This window comes from Carassius carassius, chromosome 15, assembly GCF_963082965.1.
Source record: "Carassius carassius chromosome 15, fCarCar2.1, whole genome shotgun sequence".
In the NCBI taxonomy this organism is placed as follows: domain Eukaryota; kingdom Metazoa; phylum Chordata; class Actinopteri; order Cypriniformes; family Cyprinidae; genus Carassius; species Carassius carassius.
The window spans coordinates 29,525,338-29,539,602 of record NC_081769.1 but is presented as its reverse complement, the minus strand read 5'-3'; the positions used below and the strand labels follow the sequence as shown (position 1 = coordinate 29,539,602).

At 35.4% G+C, this 14,265-nt stretch overlaps 1 protein-coding gene across 2 annotated transcripts in view; it reads left to right on the top strand.

Annotated features, from left to right (window-relative positions):
* Positions 1-14,265, top strand: part of LOC132158829 (zinc finger protein ZFPM2-like) — a 152,508-nt gene that overhangs the window by 44,809 nt on the left and 93,434 nt on the right. For both annotated transcript variants that reach the window (XM_059568414.1, XM_059568413.1), the window contains one exon: positions 2,418-2,519. In XM_059568414.1, the coding sequence (XP_059424397.1) occupies positions 2,418-2,519 (102 nt within the window). The remainder of the gene's footprint in view (positions 1-2,417; positions 2,520-14,265) is intronic.

Sequence of the window (14,265 nt, the reverse complement as noted above, 5' to 3'; positions counted from 1 at the left end):
AGCCGTTTTATTCCTTTTGCTCACACTAAGAAAGTCTTTTCACATACAATGCACACAGAGCAAACAGAAATGGGTAAATTGCTAACAACATACACATTCAGCTTTAATGAAAAATTATTTTTGTACTCTTGATAAATGGATACCCAAAACCTTTACAACAAAATGTACTGTGGTGGTTACATGGTACATTAATAGCATCAGATACTTTTAATTATTTATTTAAATTAATGTGTACTGCAAATTTGATGTAATGCTTATTATTATTATTATTATTATTAATAGATGGGTGAAAAAATAAAATACTATCACTAATATAAAACACTATCACAGTAAAAAAAATAAAAATTACCATGGTAGCGTGTCAAAATGATGAAAAAAAAACATAGTACCATATGGTGCAAAATAGTATATGCAGGGATATGACTGTTGAAATTATTTTATATATTTTATATATTATTTTATATTTTATTTATTTATTTATTTTATCTTATCTTTTGCATACTGAATGTTTTTTTTTACTTTATTTTTTTATCAGCACATATATTGTGTTTATAGGTGAATCTTTTTGGGGACGTCTGTTCATGTGTGGTCATTCACAATCTATAGTATTTGTCTATTTGATCTTTCTGTTAGTCTCTTTCAGTTTGTTGGGATAAGAAAGCTCAGATCTCCTTAAAATCACCCTCACCAGATTGACATTTTCAAGGGCTTCCTTGGTAGAACAATGCTGAGAGGAAGAGAAAAGCCAATATGACTTTGTGTCTACCTTGCTGCAGGAGCTGTTTGTGTAAATCGCCTATAAGCTTATTGACCCGCATGCATGTCACTGCCATTAGACAGAACAGAGGAGCTGCGATCTGACTGGCTGATTTCTCACTAAATCTATCCTAATGTCTGACATATGCATGCATGGTTGAACGCACGCATGCAAACAACATCTTGGCGCCCCCAGATCAACCTCTTACTCTTTTTCTTTTTTAGATCAGTGAGCAGAAGGGCTGTAAACCTCACGTCTATCCCACCTCTGTTTCGAACCCTAGCGAACTGATTCTACAAAGACAGCTACCTTCCTAAGCAGCAGCCTAATTGTCAGAAGTGACTGATTTGAAACGCTTTTCACAAGCAGCAATTTATTCAACGGTCACTCACACACGTCACACAAAAGTCTGTGATTCTAATGATTCAATGCTCTAATTAACATAAAAACACCCAGCACACATAAATATTGGATTAAAGGCTGTATCTAAATTAGTACTTCCATCCATTAAAAGTAGTTTTAGAAAGAAAGAATATACTTTTTATGTGTTTTTAAAATAATCTGAATAGTGCCTTTCTCCTTCTGATCTAGTTTATTTAATGTTCCTCCATGTTCCTGAAAGAAACTTCATCAAGCGGCTGTGACACTTGTTCCCTGCGAGGTTGCCTGGGCGATTGTGTTTAAAATGCATTGCAAACGTGTTAGATAGAAGGCAGAAAATCCTTAATCACTGCTTAATTAACGAATCATCTTGTAGCTTCATTTCCTGAGCAGTAATTAAACAGTTCCAAGACGTTTCGTTACAGGGCTTAACATGTTTGCCGGAGATCAAGGTAGAGCCTTTAATGTTATCTCGCTGCCTTCCCAAACTCGCTACACTGGAAAGGAACTGTTGATATTGCCCTTTGTTATCCTTATGGTAATGCTCAATGAGTATGCTAAGGAGCTTCTCAAGACCTGACAATACAAATAGGGAGGCACTTTTTAGCAGGAGAGTGAGGAGGACAGAATGGATAAAAAAAAAGCTGAGCCCTAGCAGGAACTTGCATGCAGGAAAATAGGTCAGAATGACCTTATGTGCAGTAAGTAGGGCAGCGTGGCCCTCTCCTCTCGCCCGGGTGTGCAGAGGCAAGCAAGAAGCTGCGATCCTTTTGGCCATGTTTACTGCCTGCCTTTGAAGTGAACCACGTCTTAACTGGCTTAAACACACCGTGGCGAGAGAATTTGATCTTTAGATTAACCCATCCGGATGGACCAGTGTGTGTTGAGGACCATGGTGAAGGCCGTTCCGCCGCGTTAGAGGGTCGCAGAGACACTGCCACAAAGTATCTGTACTCAGACTGTGACTCCAGTGTGCTTTGTGGGACAAAATGATCATCTATCTATCTATCTATCTATCTATCTATCTATCTATCTATCTATCTATCTATCTATCTATCTATCTATCTATCTATCTATCTATCTATCTATCTATCTATCTATCTATCTATCTATCTATCTATCTACTATCTATCTATCTATCTATCTATCTATCTATCTATCTATGAAAACAAATGGAAATGAATGAAATACCAAGTGTAAATATAAAGTGTAGACAACACGTTACAGCTACTGTTAAATGTACAATCACAAATATGTGATTTATTTATTGTGTTTGTAGGGGAAGAGAATGGCAACAGAGAAACAGGAGAGACAGAGATGGAAACAGACAGTGAGAAGACCAGACACCCCCCTCTCGAGCCAGAGGAATGGGACGGTCCACGTAAGTGCATCATCTGATCATGTTCACACAGTGTTTGTTATTTAACCATGAATTTTGACTGTGTGTTTCATAATTGTGACTTTATATCTCCAGTTCTCACTTTACATTAAGTATCTGAACAAACAATATGCTGACTTATTTCCTTCTGTATGGAAGCCCTTTTCAAGCTGATAGTGATGGAACAGAAAGATCATTTTGTGGCATTGGCAATAGCAACTTGTAAACCAAAAGACTTGATGGGCTTTTAGTCCAAATTGGTTGACTTTGAGGTAATCTGTATGCTAGTATTCTCCCAAATTTTGACTAGTTGAACTCTTTACCAGAGATAATTTATATGTCATTAAAATACTCTTACAGATTTTTTTTAATATCTTGATATAGTTCTTTATTTTTGTATTTTTCATATTCATTTTAATTTAAATTAATGTTTAAAAAAAATTATATACATTTTTTCTATGTCTATATACTTTGCATTCATTTTTATTACATTTTTAATTATATTATATATTAATATTTAATTATTTTAATACATCAAGTTAAACTAAATTAAAATTTAAAAAAAGGAAATGTTACTTTGGCAACTACCAGATCATCTTGCACTTAGAGGTGCATCCAAATGTTTTTCAGTAAAATTCTCTTTAGAATGAGAATGTCCCTCCACCAATAAAATATATTTCTGACTAGCATTAGCAAGAGGCAAATCAGGTTCAGGCTGTGATGTAAAAAAAAAAAAGTCTATTGACTGTAAAAAACAACAAACACTTTGATGTAATATCTCAATTGTGAAAATGCATGTGAACAAGAATTTAAATCAGAAGTACACTATTAAAAATAAATGGTCCAAAAGTTGGGGTTTGAATTGATGCTATAGAAGCACCGCTTTTCTTAATGTGAAGAACATTTTAATAATATAAAGGACCTTTTGTGAGTTGAAGAGGTTCCATGGATGTTAAATGAAACCATCAATGCCATTAAAGAACCTTTATTATTGAGAGTGTATAAATAAAGTCACAAGTATGAAACAAAATTATTCAACAAGTAGCTTGTTTTTAAGTGTTTAACCTGAACTGGTCCATAGCCCTTCTTGGATTGGTTTTCATTACCTAGAGTCTTTCTGCACCACAAAAGCTTTCAGAAATATTAGAGAGGAAAACTTGTGCGCAGTGCTCCTCTGATATGATACTCAGTCCTGAAGGTTCAATCCAGCACGCGATCATTCCTGGCCCTCCTTTAACCGTTTAGCCCATTAGCTAGCGGCCAGTAATCACTTGTAAGCGGCTCATTATGACACGTTTTAAATGAATCCATCTGGGATCAGGGGATTTCAGCCGCTCAATGGCAGGACATCTAAAGATATCCTTGACAAGGCCACCCGATAGAGGTAAAACTCTCGGCTGTTTCTTAATGAGCTCTTGAATTACGAAGAGTGTATTTTTTCTAATTTATGTTGAATTGTGATGTGGTGATCTGCTTTTGATCACAGTCTCATTGTATTAACATAAAAAACAGTGACTGTGTTACTAAGGAAAGAGGCGAAATGGTGCATAACAGCATTTACTACCCTTTTTTGCATGCTTTTTTAGCATGCTAACTACTCTGTATTCCACGGTTGGAAGTGCATGATGCAACTGCTAATATATTTTATGAAATGAGGAGATTATTATATAATCTGTAATCTAATGTGTTTTGCATCTGACAATAATTAGAGTGTTTTGTTGTTCCCGTGTGACATGTACAATCCTATACATGAGAGAAATCCTATCATCTATTTACTCTATAATTGCTCCGAAGCATATGACAAACCTGCATTTTTCACAGATGTTTTACTGAATGTCTGAGGTTAATTTATTTATTTATTTATTTTTTTTGTACAATGAAAGCATACAGTAACTAGGTGTCATTAAACTTTAAAAAAGGACACTAGATCACTACAAAACACTGTAAAATAGTCCATATTACTCATGTGTTATTTGTTATATGTTATCAAGTTTATTTGCCATTTGAGAGCCGCATTGGAGAATACTTTTTGTGTAAATGGTTACTTTACTAAAAAGATTAAATAAAATTCACTTCAGATAACTTTCGAAAACTTGAAATATATCACATTAGTCATATGTACTATATGCACAATATACTTTCATTACATGGAAAAGAGCAGCATGGATATTCTGTCAGTGTTCTCCTTTTATTTTCAACAGAAGAAAGGAGGCCATGCAGGTTTGGAATGACACGTGGGTGAGAAAATGATGACAGAATTTTCATTTTCTGGATAAACCATCTCTTTAAGCTTCAGTAGAAAGCACACAACAGACGTAAAAACAGATATCTTTTCTTTTCCAAGAATCTCGCCTTACCATGCAGATTTTCCCTCGCCGTCTCTCAGTAGAAAAAAAATCTGTTTTATCTGTCTTTTTGCACTTCTTAAAAGTCACTTCATCAAAGTGATGGATAATACATCCAACAAGATAGCAACGGCAGCAATTACTGTTCAGCCGTGGCATCACATCGCAGAATACACAAAATATGATTCCCCTTTTAATGCATATGACCTCCAGAATTTATTGCAGGTACGTACATTTATAAGAAAGTGGATTTTGGCAAGTTGGCACCGGTGAGCCCCCTGGGGTGTGTTTTTTTTATACTGACAGCAAATCAGAGTTATCAGCACCTATCAGATAATGCATTTATCATTAAATTTCACATTTGCATTTCAATCTGGAAAGGAAATGAGCATTGGCGGCGTAAGATAAGAGCGGTAGGGACGATGGTAATAAATGGTCCCTGTGATCAGGCAGCCAGCAGGGCTGAGGGGGTCAGACGCACAACGATGGGGGCAAGCGCATACAAAAAGAGGCATCATAGACCAGTTAAGGCTTTCCGGAAGAAAATGCTGAGCTTTAAACTCCTGCTTTAAAAAAATAAAAATAAATGGAGGGGGCTAAGCAGCCCAATGTCTCTCTGATCATCCACCCTGTAATGCTGAGAGAGAGACAAAACCCTCCCTATTTGTTTTGAATGAATGATTTTTGTTGGTTGTGTCGCTCATCTGTGAAAGTATCACAAAAAGAAACATACAATACCATAACAACACTAGAATTTTGCAGTCTAGATATGTCACGAGTGTTAGTCGGTGGGACTCTTTTCACCTGTTTTATCGCCTGCTAAGTGGAAATTGTAAATTTGATCTCTTAGAAAAAGAAACTTCAAAAAGCTGCATGATTTCTGGTGTCACTCAGGTTTGGAGCATAAATGGAGCCAGGCGTGTTACATACTGAAGTTCAATATATTGTGTTCGAGGTATAGGCACAGATGCCTTGGCAAACACTGCTAGCTTGTCTGAAATCAGTTGAGAAATTGGTTTTATAGTTTCAGTTAATTTACTGATGCATGATACTGTACATTTACAGTTATTATCTAATTACAGTCAGACATTTTTTATTATTATTTATCACCATCTATAGCATTTTTCAGTGTGCAAGCTCATTTTTTCTCTATTTTTACATTTATTTATTTTTTACTTTTGTCATAAAATGTATCTTTAAAAACACTTATTATTTATTAACACTGTTAAATACAATAAAATCAAAACAAATTAATCGATTTATAAAAAATAAATGAAAATAAAAACTTTTCCTCAGTATCCTCAGTCATGAGTAAAATTAATAAATCCATTATTCACTCTATGAAATATAACGTTGTGATGTCTGAATTCCTTGGTATAATTTTAAATTTGCAACAATTTATTGTAATTTTTAGGGATATATATATATATATATATATATATATATATATATATATATATATATATATATATATATATATTGATCAATAATAAGTTAATTAAGGTAATTTTTTATGATGGCAAAGCTGAGTTTTCAATATTACTGTCTTTACTGTATTTTTGGAATAAATGTTCTATAATTTCTAAAAAATTAAATATAATGAATTATTTAATTTTTTTCCAAATTGCAGTTATCCAGAATTGTGATGTTGGCACATCCCAATAATCGTTACACCAAAAAAAGTGAATTGTGTAACAGATGGTGTCATTTTCTGAATATCCAAGTTACAAAAGTAGATTTACTGTATACTGTCAGTCAGAATCCTGACAGTTAAAAACCGCCATAAACAACATGAAAGTAGTCCATATGAATCATTTACTATATTCCAAGTCCTCTGAAGTCAGAGGGTAGCTTTGTATTAGCATCAGACTGACATTTAAGACGTTATTCACTGAAAATCTTGCCTCCAGCTCTCAAATCTCATTGGAGCCACATGAGGGTGAGTAGATAATGACAGAATTTTCATTTTTGCCTGAACTATCCCTTTTAATCTAGTTTGTCAGATTCATCTCACTGCTGAATTCCATATTTACCTCCCACCACGATCTCTCTGATAGCGCCGACGGTTGCTAATGCTGCTGATAATCTTGTTACATTACACAGATACGATCTATTCTACATGCCCCATTCGCTCCTCACAGAGACATTACTGTCAAACTCTGGCAGGAATGTGGATTTCTGGCAAAATAGAATGCAAATGAGGAAATCGCCCAACAGGAAACAACCCTCTCAGAATACAGGATATGACATCGGTCACGCAGCTGCATAACAGTCTCTCGGGAAGCTGTACAGTGGACATTAATCTCCACACGTAACAACCACATTCACTTTCAAGTCATGTCTTCTTCTGAAAGGCCATTTCCCTCTTTCATTCCTCCCATTGTGTTGGAAAAGTCAGATGGGCCTGTTATAATTTAAATAAAGATGGGAATCACGCCATCAAATGTGAACATCTCAAGTGACATGACTTCCTGTTCGAAGCGATTAAAAGCAAATTTATTTAGTTTAAGGGACTACCTTGTTAGCACTTTATTTATTTTATTTTTTCTCCTTTTTTATGTTCTAATCTGGAGTCTTTGTTATTAGCCGGCTTAAGTTAAAATGGATGATTACGATCGGAAACAGATAATTCTTAATTGTTCGCCGAGTACATCAAAAGAAGGACGGTATCTTAATGAAAAGACTCGCACAGGTTGCTCCTGCTTTAAGAATCTTTCAAAACCAATTCCAAGATTTGCTTTAGGTGTAAAAATGGCAGAAGTTCACAAGCTTTAATGTTAAAGAGGTCACAAATCAGTGGCGTTTTATGTGGTACCTGGCCAGTGTAATTTTAGTATCATTGAGATACTGTTATAGTTTTTTACAAATTTTGAATTTATATATTTTTTACTTTACTTTTTTCATTCGTTTTTTTTTTTTTTTTATATGTACAGTATATAGAGTTTTTCATAATTATATTTCAGTTTTAGTTGTAGTTGTTTTAATACATCAAACTAAATGAAAATCAGAAATGTTGTCTTCAAAACTATCTGAAATGAACAAATTTATATATATATTTAATACTATATCTATCTATCTCTCTCTCTATCGCTCTCTCTCTCTCTCTCGCTCTCTCTCTCTCTCTCTCTCTCTCTCTCTATATATATATATATATATATAAAATGTTATTTAAGGTTTGTTTATTTTAGTGCATCAGGTTAAAGTAAGTGAAAATTTTGAAATGTTGCTTTTGCAACTAGCTGAAATAAAAGTTTAAGGTTTTTATATTTATTTCATTTCAGTTAAACCTTGTTTTATCTACAGTATAATAACCCTGGTACAAGATTGGCCAAACTTTGTTTTGTGATCTTGTCTGTGTACCATGTTCCTTGCACATTAGAGGTGGTGTAAAACATGAAACGTTACTATAATTACAATAATTTTGTGTTGCATAGAACTGATTACAAATGAGCGAAGCTAACTAAGTAGCATGTTTGTGAATTAATGTTTTAGTTGAAGGATTGATTCTCATTCTTGCCCATGCACTGATTTTTCATCTCTTCTTTTTAAAGCGTGTGACTGTTTTCCATTGTTTGAACCTGCTGAACGAGTCGGTGCTTTGAGTCTGAACCAGACACATTTGTGCACAGCTTAGTAGAGTGTAAGATTCATTGCCTAATTCAGAACACAAAGACAGTGTTCACCACCTTCTACAGTAATGATACAAGCAGCAGAGAACAGATCCAAACATTCAAGACACTTGGATGGATCAAAATGGTCAGAGAGAGGCTGAAAAATGAACACGAAAATCTACATTATGGCAGTTCTTGGCACAAAATAATTTGACCTCTATAAGCACTTGAGTTCCACAAAAGTTCACTTCTAGCTTCCTTCTAGTCCGTAAGCATGTTCTGATTAAAGGAACATCCACTCTCAGCTCATAAAGGCAGTGCTCTGTTATCTGCTCCTTCGTCTCCTTCATTCTCTTTCGTCATGGGCTTCTGTATATTAGTGGTAATAGCCTGTACAGCTATTTTGTTAATTATCATGGACGTCTTTGATGCATATCTTGACACGCTCCTCAAGGCATAAAGAAAGTGCATGTGCAGGAACAAAAAGGGAAGGAAGCTTTTATGGATTAATGAACTTCTTTTTTTGTACTTATCACTATGTCTCCCCTTAAATGGAAGCCTTTAACTTGAACTTAAAGGAGTTACACTGAGGGAAACAAGATTTTGGCCTCTCTTGTATTACTGTAAATACATTTTAGATCAAATAAATGCAGGCTTGGTGAGAAGAAGATCATTTTTTAAAAAGCATTAAAAATCTTACTGTTCAAAAACGTTTGACTCGTATAGTGTATATATAATTAATGTATTTATAGAAAGGTCCATTTATATAGTCAAATTAATTTATATTTATTTATATTAACTAAAAGAGAGACAGTATAAAAGGAGAGACGTGTGTGTGTGTGTGTATTTTTATATTCTGATATGTTATGTTATGTTATGTTATGTTATGTTATGTTATGTTATGTTGTTATGTTTAGTGCTGTCAATCGATTAAAAACTTTAACTAGATTAATCACACATTTTTTCTGTGATTAATCGCAATAAAAAAAGAAATGTTTTTGTACGTTTTTAATATATTTTTTAATGTAATAATTTCACAGTTAAATTTTAATACTTGTTTAAATGACATCTTTTTATGAATGAAGGCCAGTATTACTGATATTAATACAGCTACTGATTTTTTTTTTTTTTTTACATTTATTATTAGGCTTCAAAAATATAACAGTTTTTAATTTAAGTAAACTTAAAACAATGCTAACATAAACCCATAATAAATGTCATGTTTACTCCTGCCCTTCCTGTCTTAACAGTTAGGAAATATACAGAAATTTAATAAAGTTATCAAAGTTATATGCAGTCTGCACTGCATAAACTATAAATTAAATAGTTAATCCTTATTAAAGCTACAAAAGTTATTTAGTCAAGAGCAGCGAGTCATTTTCTCTGTTCCCTTTGTTCTTTAACTTTACTGACAGGAAGCTTTATTGGCTGCTGTCCCTTTAAGAGCAGACAGACACGCGGATCTCACCGTTTATATACTGTCTATGGATCTCGCCTCATTCTCTCACAACTCTTTTCGTTCATTTTAGACTTTATATAAATCATTTAAGATTGCTCTTATGAGGATAATCAACAAAACTGGCACTTTGGGATGTTTATTGTTAGTTCAAGCGCTTAAGAGAACTGGATTCTGGCGCCCTGTCTATGCATTGTGTGTGTGTGTGTGTGTGTACGTGTGTATGTGTCACATAAGGGCATTCACAGACAGCGCATTCTCTTTTGTCTTGCCACGCTTGAAATGTTTAAAAGCATTTAAATGAATAAGAGCATGATCATATAATGTAAAGCTAGCCAACGGATGGCAGAAAATACGGATGCTGCGTTAATTGCGTTAAATATTTTGACACGTTAAACCAGACAAAAATTAATCGCATGCGTTAACGCGTTAACGTTGACAGCACTAGTTATGTTATGTTATGTTATGTTATTTGTCATGTCATGTCATGTTATGTTATATGTCATGTTATGTTATGAGTTATGTTATGTGTTTTGTTGTGTTGTGTTATGTTATCATGTCATGTCATGTCATGTCATGTCATGTCATGTCATGTTATGTTAGTTATCTTATGTTATCCACTTATCCGTGTTATCTGTGGCCAGGTTTGTTTAAAATTATATTTTTATTTATATTTTAATTCAACTAAAAAATTTATTTAAGCTATTGCACAAAAGGAAATTATTTACTTTTTTATATTATATAGTGTATATTCTGAGAATGCATTAGGAGATGATGATCAATGGAGAATCTTGATCGTCCAATGAGCATTGAGTAACCCTCGGCTAGATCCAATCACCTTGAGGACTGACACACCTCCTCATGGGCGGCTCTCTAAGTTCAGCAGCACCTGTCGGACACAGTCGGTTTCGTCTGTGTGTGCCAACTGGACCCAGGCCATGATCTGAACACTGGCAGGTTCTGCTGAAGAAGCCTTGAAGACAGACAGGAGCGGGTATCCAACATCTCCGCCTCACAGTCAGGAAGCGCATATAGATTCCCTGTTTTCTCCTCTCAGCCCACCTGTACGTGTAGCTGACAGTGTCCGCCCTTGACCGGACCCCCTCACCCGCACCAAACAATAGCCACTTCAGCTTTAATGCACATATGTCATGCTAAATGAATTTGTGGAGCAGATGGTCATGATAGCATGGCAGGTGCCTCGACAAATGTTTGCGTTTTCTGTGCTGCTATTTATATCAGCGCAAAACACAGCGGCACAAATATTTGAAAAGGCCATTGGGTGTTTTTTCAACATGCGTCACAATTATCAACGTGTCTTTTTTGTTCTTCCCAGCCCAAAACAAACAGATGGCAGTTATGGGTTCAGTGCTAACCGCCTTAGATTTCTGTGCAGATCTGAAAATACGCAGCGAAAAGATGGATGAAGGTCTTAAAGGAATAGTTCACCCAAAAATAAATATTCTGTCATCATTTACTCATGTCGTTCCAAACCAGCATGATGTTTTGTTTTTTTCTTGGAAACACAAAAGAGGATGTTTATGCTTTTCAATCTAATGAAAGCAAATGAGGCTACAAAAACCAAAAAATCTACCAAAAGTGATGTAAAAGTAAACAAAATGGCTTTTGTGTTTAACTGTTTTTTTTTTTTTGCAAATTAAAATTGTTCATTTACTCACCTTCATAAAAAAACAGTTTGACTTACTTTCTCCTTTTTATTTTTTTTTTGGAGAATGTTGTTAACCAAACAATTTTGGTTCCCATTGATTTGTACTGAATTTTTTTGGATGGAATGGAAGTCAACAGGAAATGAAACTGTTGGCTTACCAACATTCTTCAAAATATTTTCTTTATATCTACAGAAGAAAGAAAGTCATATGGGTTTGGAATGACATGAGGGTAAAATTGGATGGTCAAGTGGGAAAAAAACACTTTTGTTCTGGATATCAAGATATATTCATATCAAGCAGTGTTGCATCTCAAATGAATGTTTTTAAAGGATTTTTAGATGTCTTTGCTGGAAAATGTATATTTTTAGATAATTTAACTGAAAGTGTGCAAACAAAAATTAGACATGAGCTGATGCAGATGATTCTATTTTCGTAAAAAAAAAAAAAAAAATGAAGGTTATCATATGGCATTAGAAAACCAACTGCTTTTATTGGACTTTTGTGCTGCATTTTTGTGAAGCTTTATGGAACTTGTCAGTCACAGTGGGATTGGAATGACTTCAGTGTTAGTAAATTATACCAGAATTGTAATTGTTGGATGAATTAACCCCTTAATGATTAACACAGTTGCAAATGTCACAAGGGTTTGCTCCTTTAACACATTGATTGTTCGAATCAGTCTGTGCATGGCAACATATTTAGCAATGACCTAGAATCCAGGAATTAATCGTTGAAATAGCTGCAAATCCGCACTCCATTGTCTGCTTGTTGACAGCTTTTGAATTACATGCTTTAATGCTGGTCTTTCAGATAAACATCCCACCATACCCACACAAAAAAAAATCTTGCATACAAACTGTTAATCAGCGTTCGTCGACTGACACCTGCACGTGTCCAGCAACTGGCAAAGTTCCTCATCTTTCTTTCCGTATTTGTATCAGTTCCTCTAATTATTCACCGAACTCTGTTAAGTCACGGTGCCGTCCGAGGGGAGGGAGGGGGGCCCAGATGCAGATTAGGCTCCTGAAGATGAGGGTCTAAAAGGGATTTAATGGTAGAATGGATTAGAGAAATCCTTGTAACAATGTTAAATAATTATAGTTCCAGCCAAGATCAAAGCAGCATTGATTGAACCCCTCAAGCCTTTAACACAGAGAGGAAAGAAGGAGAGAGAGGGAGTGAGAGAGAGAGTCTTGGAAAGCGAAGATTGGTAAACTCCTGCTCGGGCCGCAGCGGCGCTCACACATGTGGATTGGTGAGGAAGCGTGTGGATAAAAAGATGTATCCTTTAGGAGAGCTCCGTCTGGCTTTTGTCACTGGAGCTGGAGATCCATTTGAGAGGTCTGATAACAGCGTAGACGAACTCGTGAGGGAACATTGTCAAAGGCGCTCGCGCTGATACCTAAGCGTTTTAAGGCGACTTATAGACCGACTGAAATTTAATGTATGCAAAGCACCAAGTTTGAGCGGAGGCTTTCAGTCGGAGTTGTTTATTTCCCATGTAATCAAGAAATTTTGACATGCCTGGCTGCCGCTCATTTTCCGAGTGAGGGTGCCTCGTTCGCTGCTCTCAGCCATCTTACCGCAGGCTTTCTCTGCTAGTCTTGCACAGATAAGTGGTATTGTGCGAAATCAGATTGTCGTGACAATGCGGTACAGTAGAATTTGGTACTGAATGAGCCGTGTTATGTAGACGAGGATGGTCGAAGAATCGATGTATTTAAAAGGAGTAAATAAGGTGGATGTGATTTCCGGTGATGTTTGGCAACTGAACTAATACAACAACCCAATGCATGAATGCCCAATTGTGGGCGGGGCTCGGTTTTGTGTTTACTGGGGAGGGAGGAGCTAAGATTTGTTATTTTACTGCTGCACAAACAGTGGCTGATTCTTGTGCTGATGATATACTCAAGCAGAGATTAGCTCGAAGTCGTCACTCGAAGTCTTAAAGTGTCCAAATGCAAATTTCTCCACTGATCCGAGATGTTAAGAGGTTTAAGAGCAATGACTTCATGCTTGTTAGCAATGGAATCAATCGGAAAATGAACTGATGTGGTGAACAGGCTAGAATAATGCTGCACTCTTTATTATCAAAATAAGATGTTTCTATTTCACCGTTCAGATATGGAAATAGACCACGGTTGTGTGCTGGGAAGTAATACGTTGCTTATAGATAAATGAGCAGTCCCTAATTCGGTGATGTATTCTTTTTCTAGAAGCAAATTTTTCTTTATTTATTACAATTGTTTTATTATTATATTTATATTTAGATTTTATGATTGATTTAATTTATAAAATAGATGACTATATTCTGATTGGGAGAGGCGCATTTGAAAGCATTATAAAATAAAATCTAAAGTTAATTAGAAACTGCATGTCTTGTGCATGCAGTCAGAATTCTCCGATCCAAAGCCTAGGCAGACCTGTTGACAGCTACATGGAATATGGGCGGAATAAAAGCAAGAGAAGGAGGGCAAACAGAGGGTGTGCAGTGAGAGGCATCCATATCAAAGCAAATGCCCCCTTATTTGGGGGAGGAGTTGAAAAACCAAAATGCACATTCTCTATTCTTTCACAAACCTTCAAATACCTCCACTTCTACCAGTACAGTCGGGCCATTCATAGAAAGCCTTATGACATCATCTCAGAAATAACAACTAATAATAA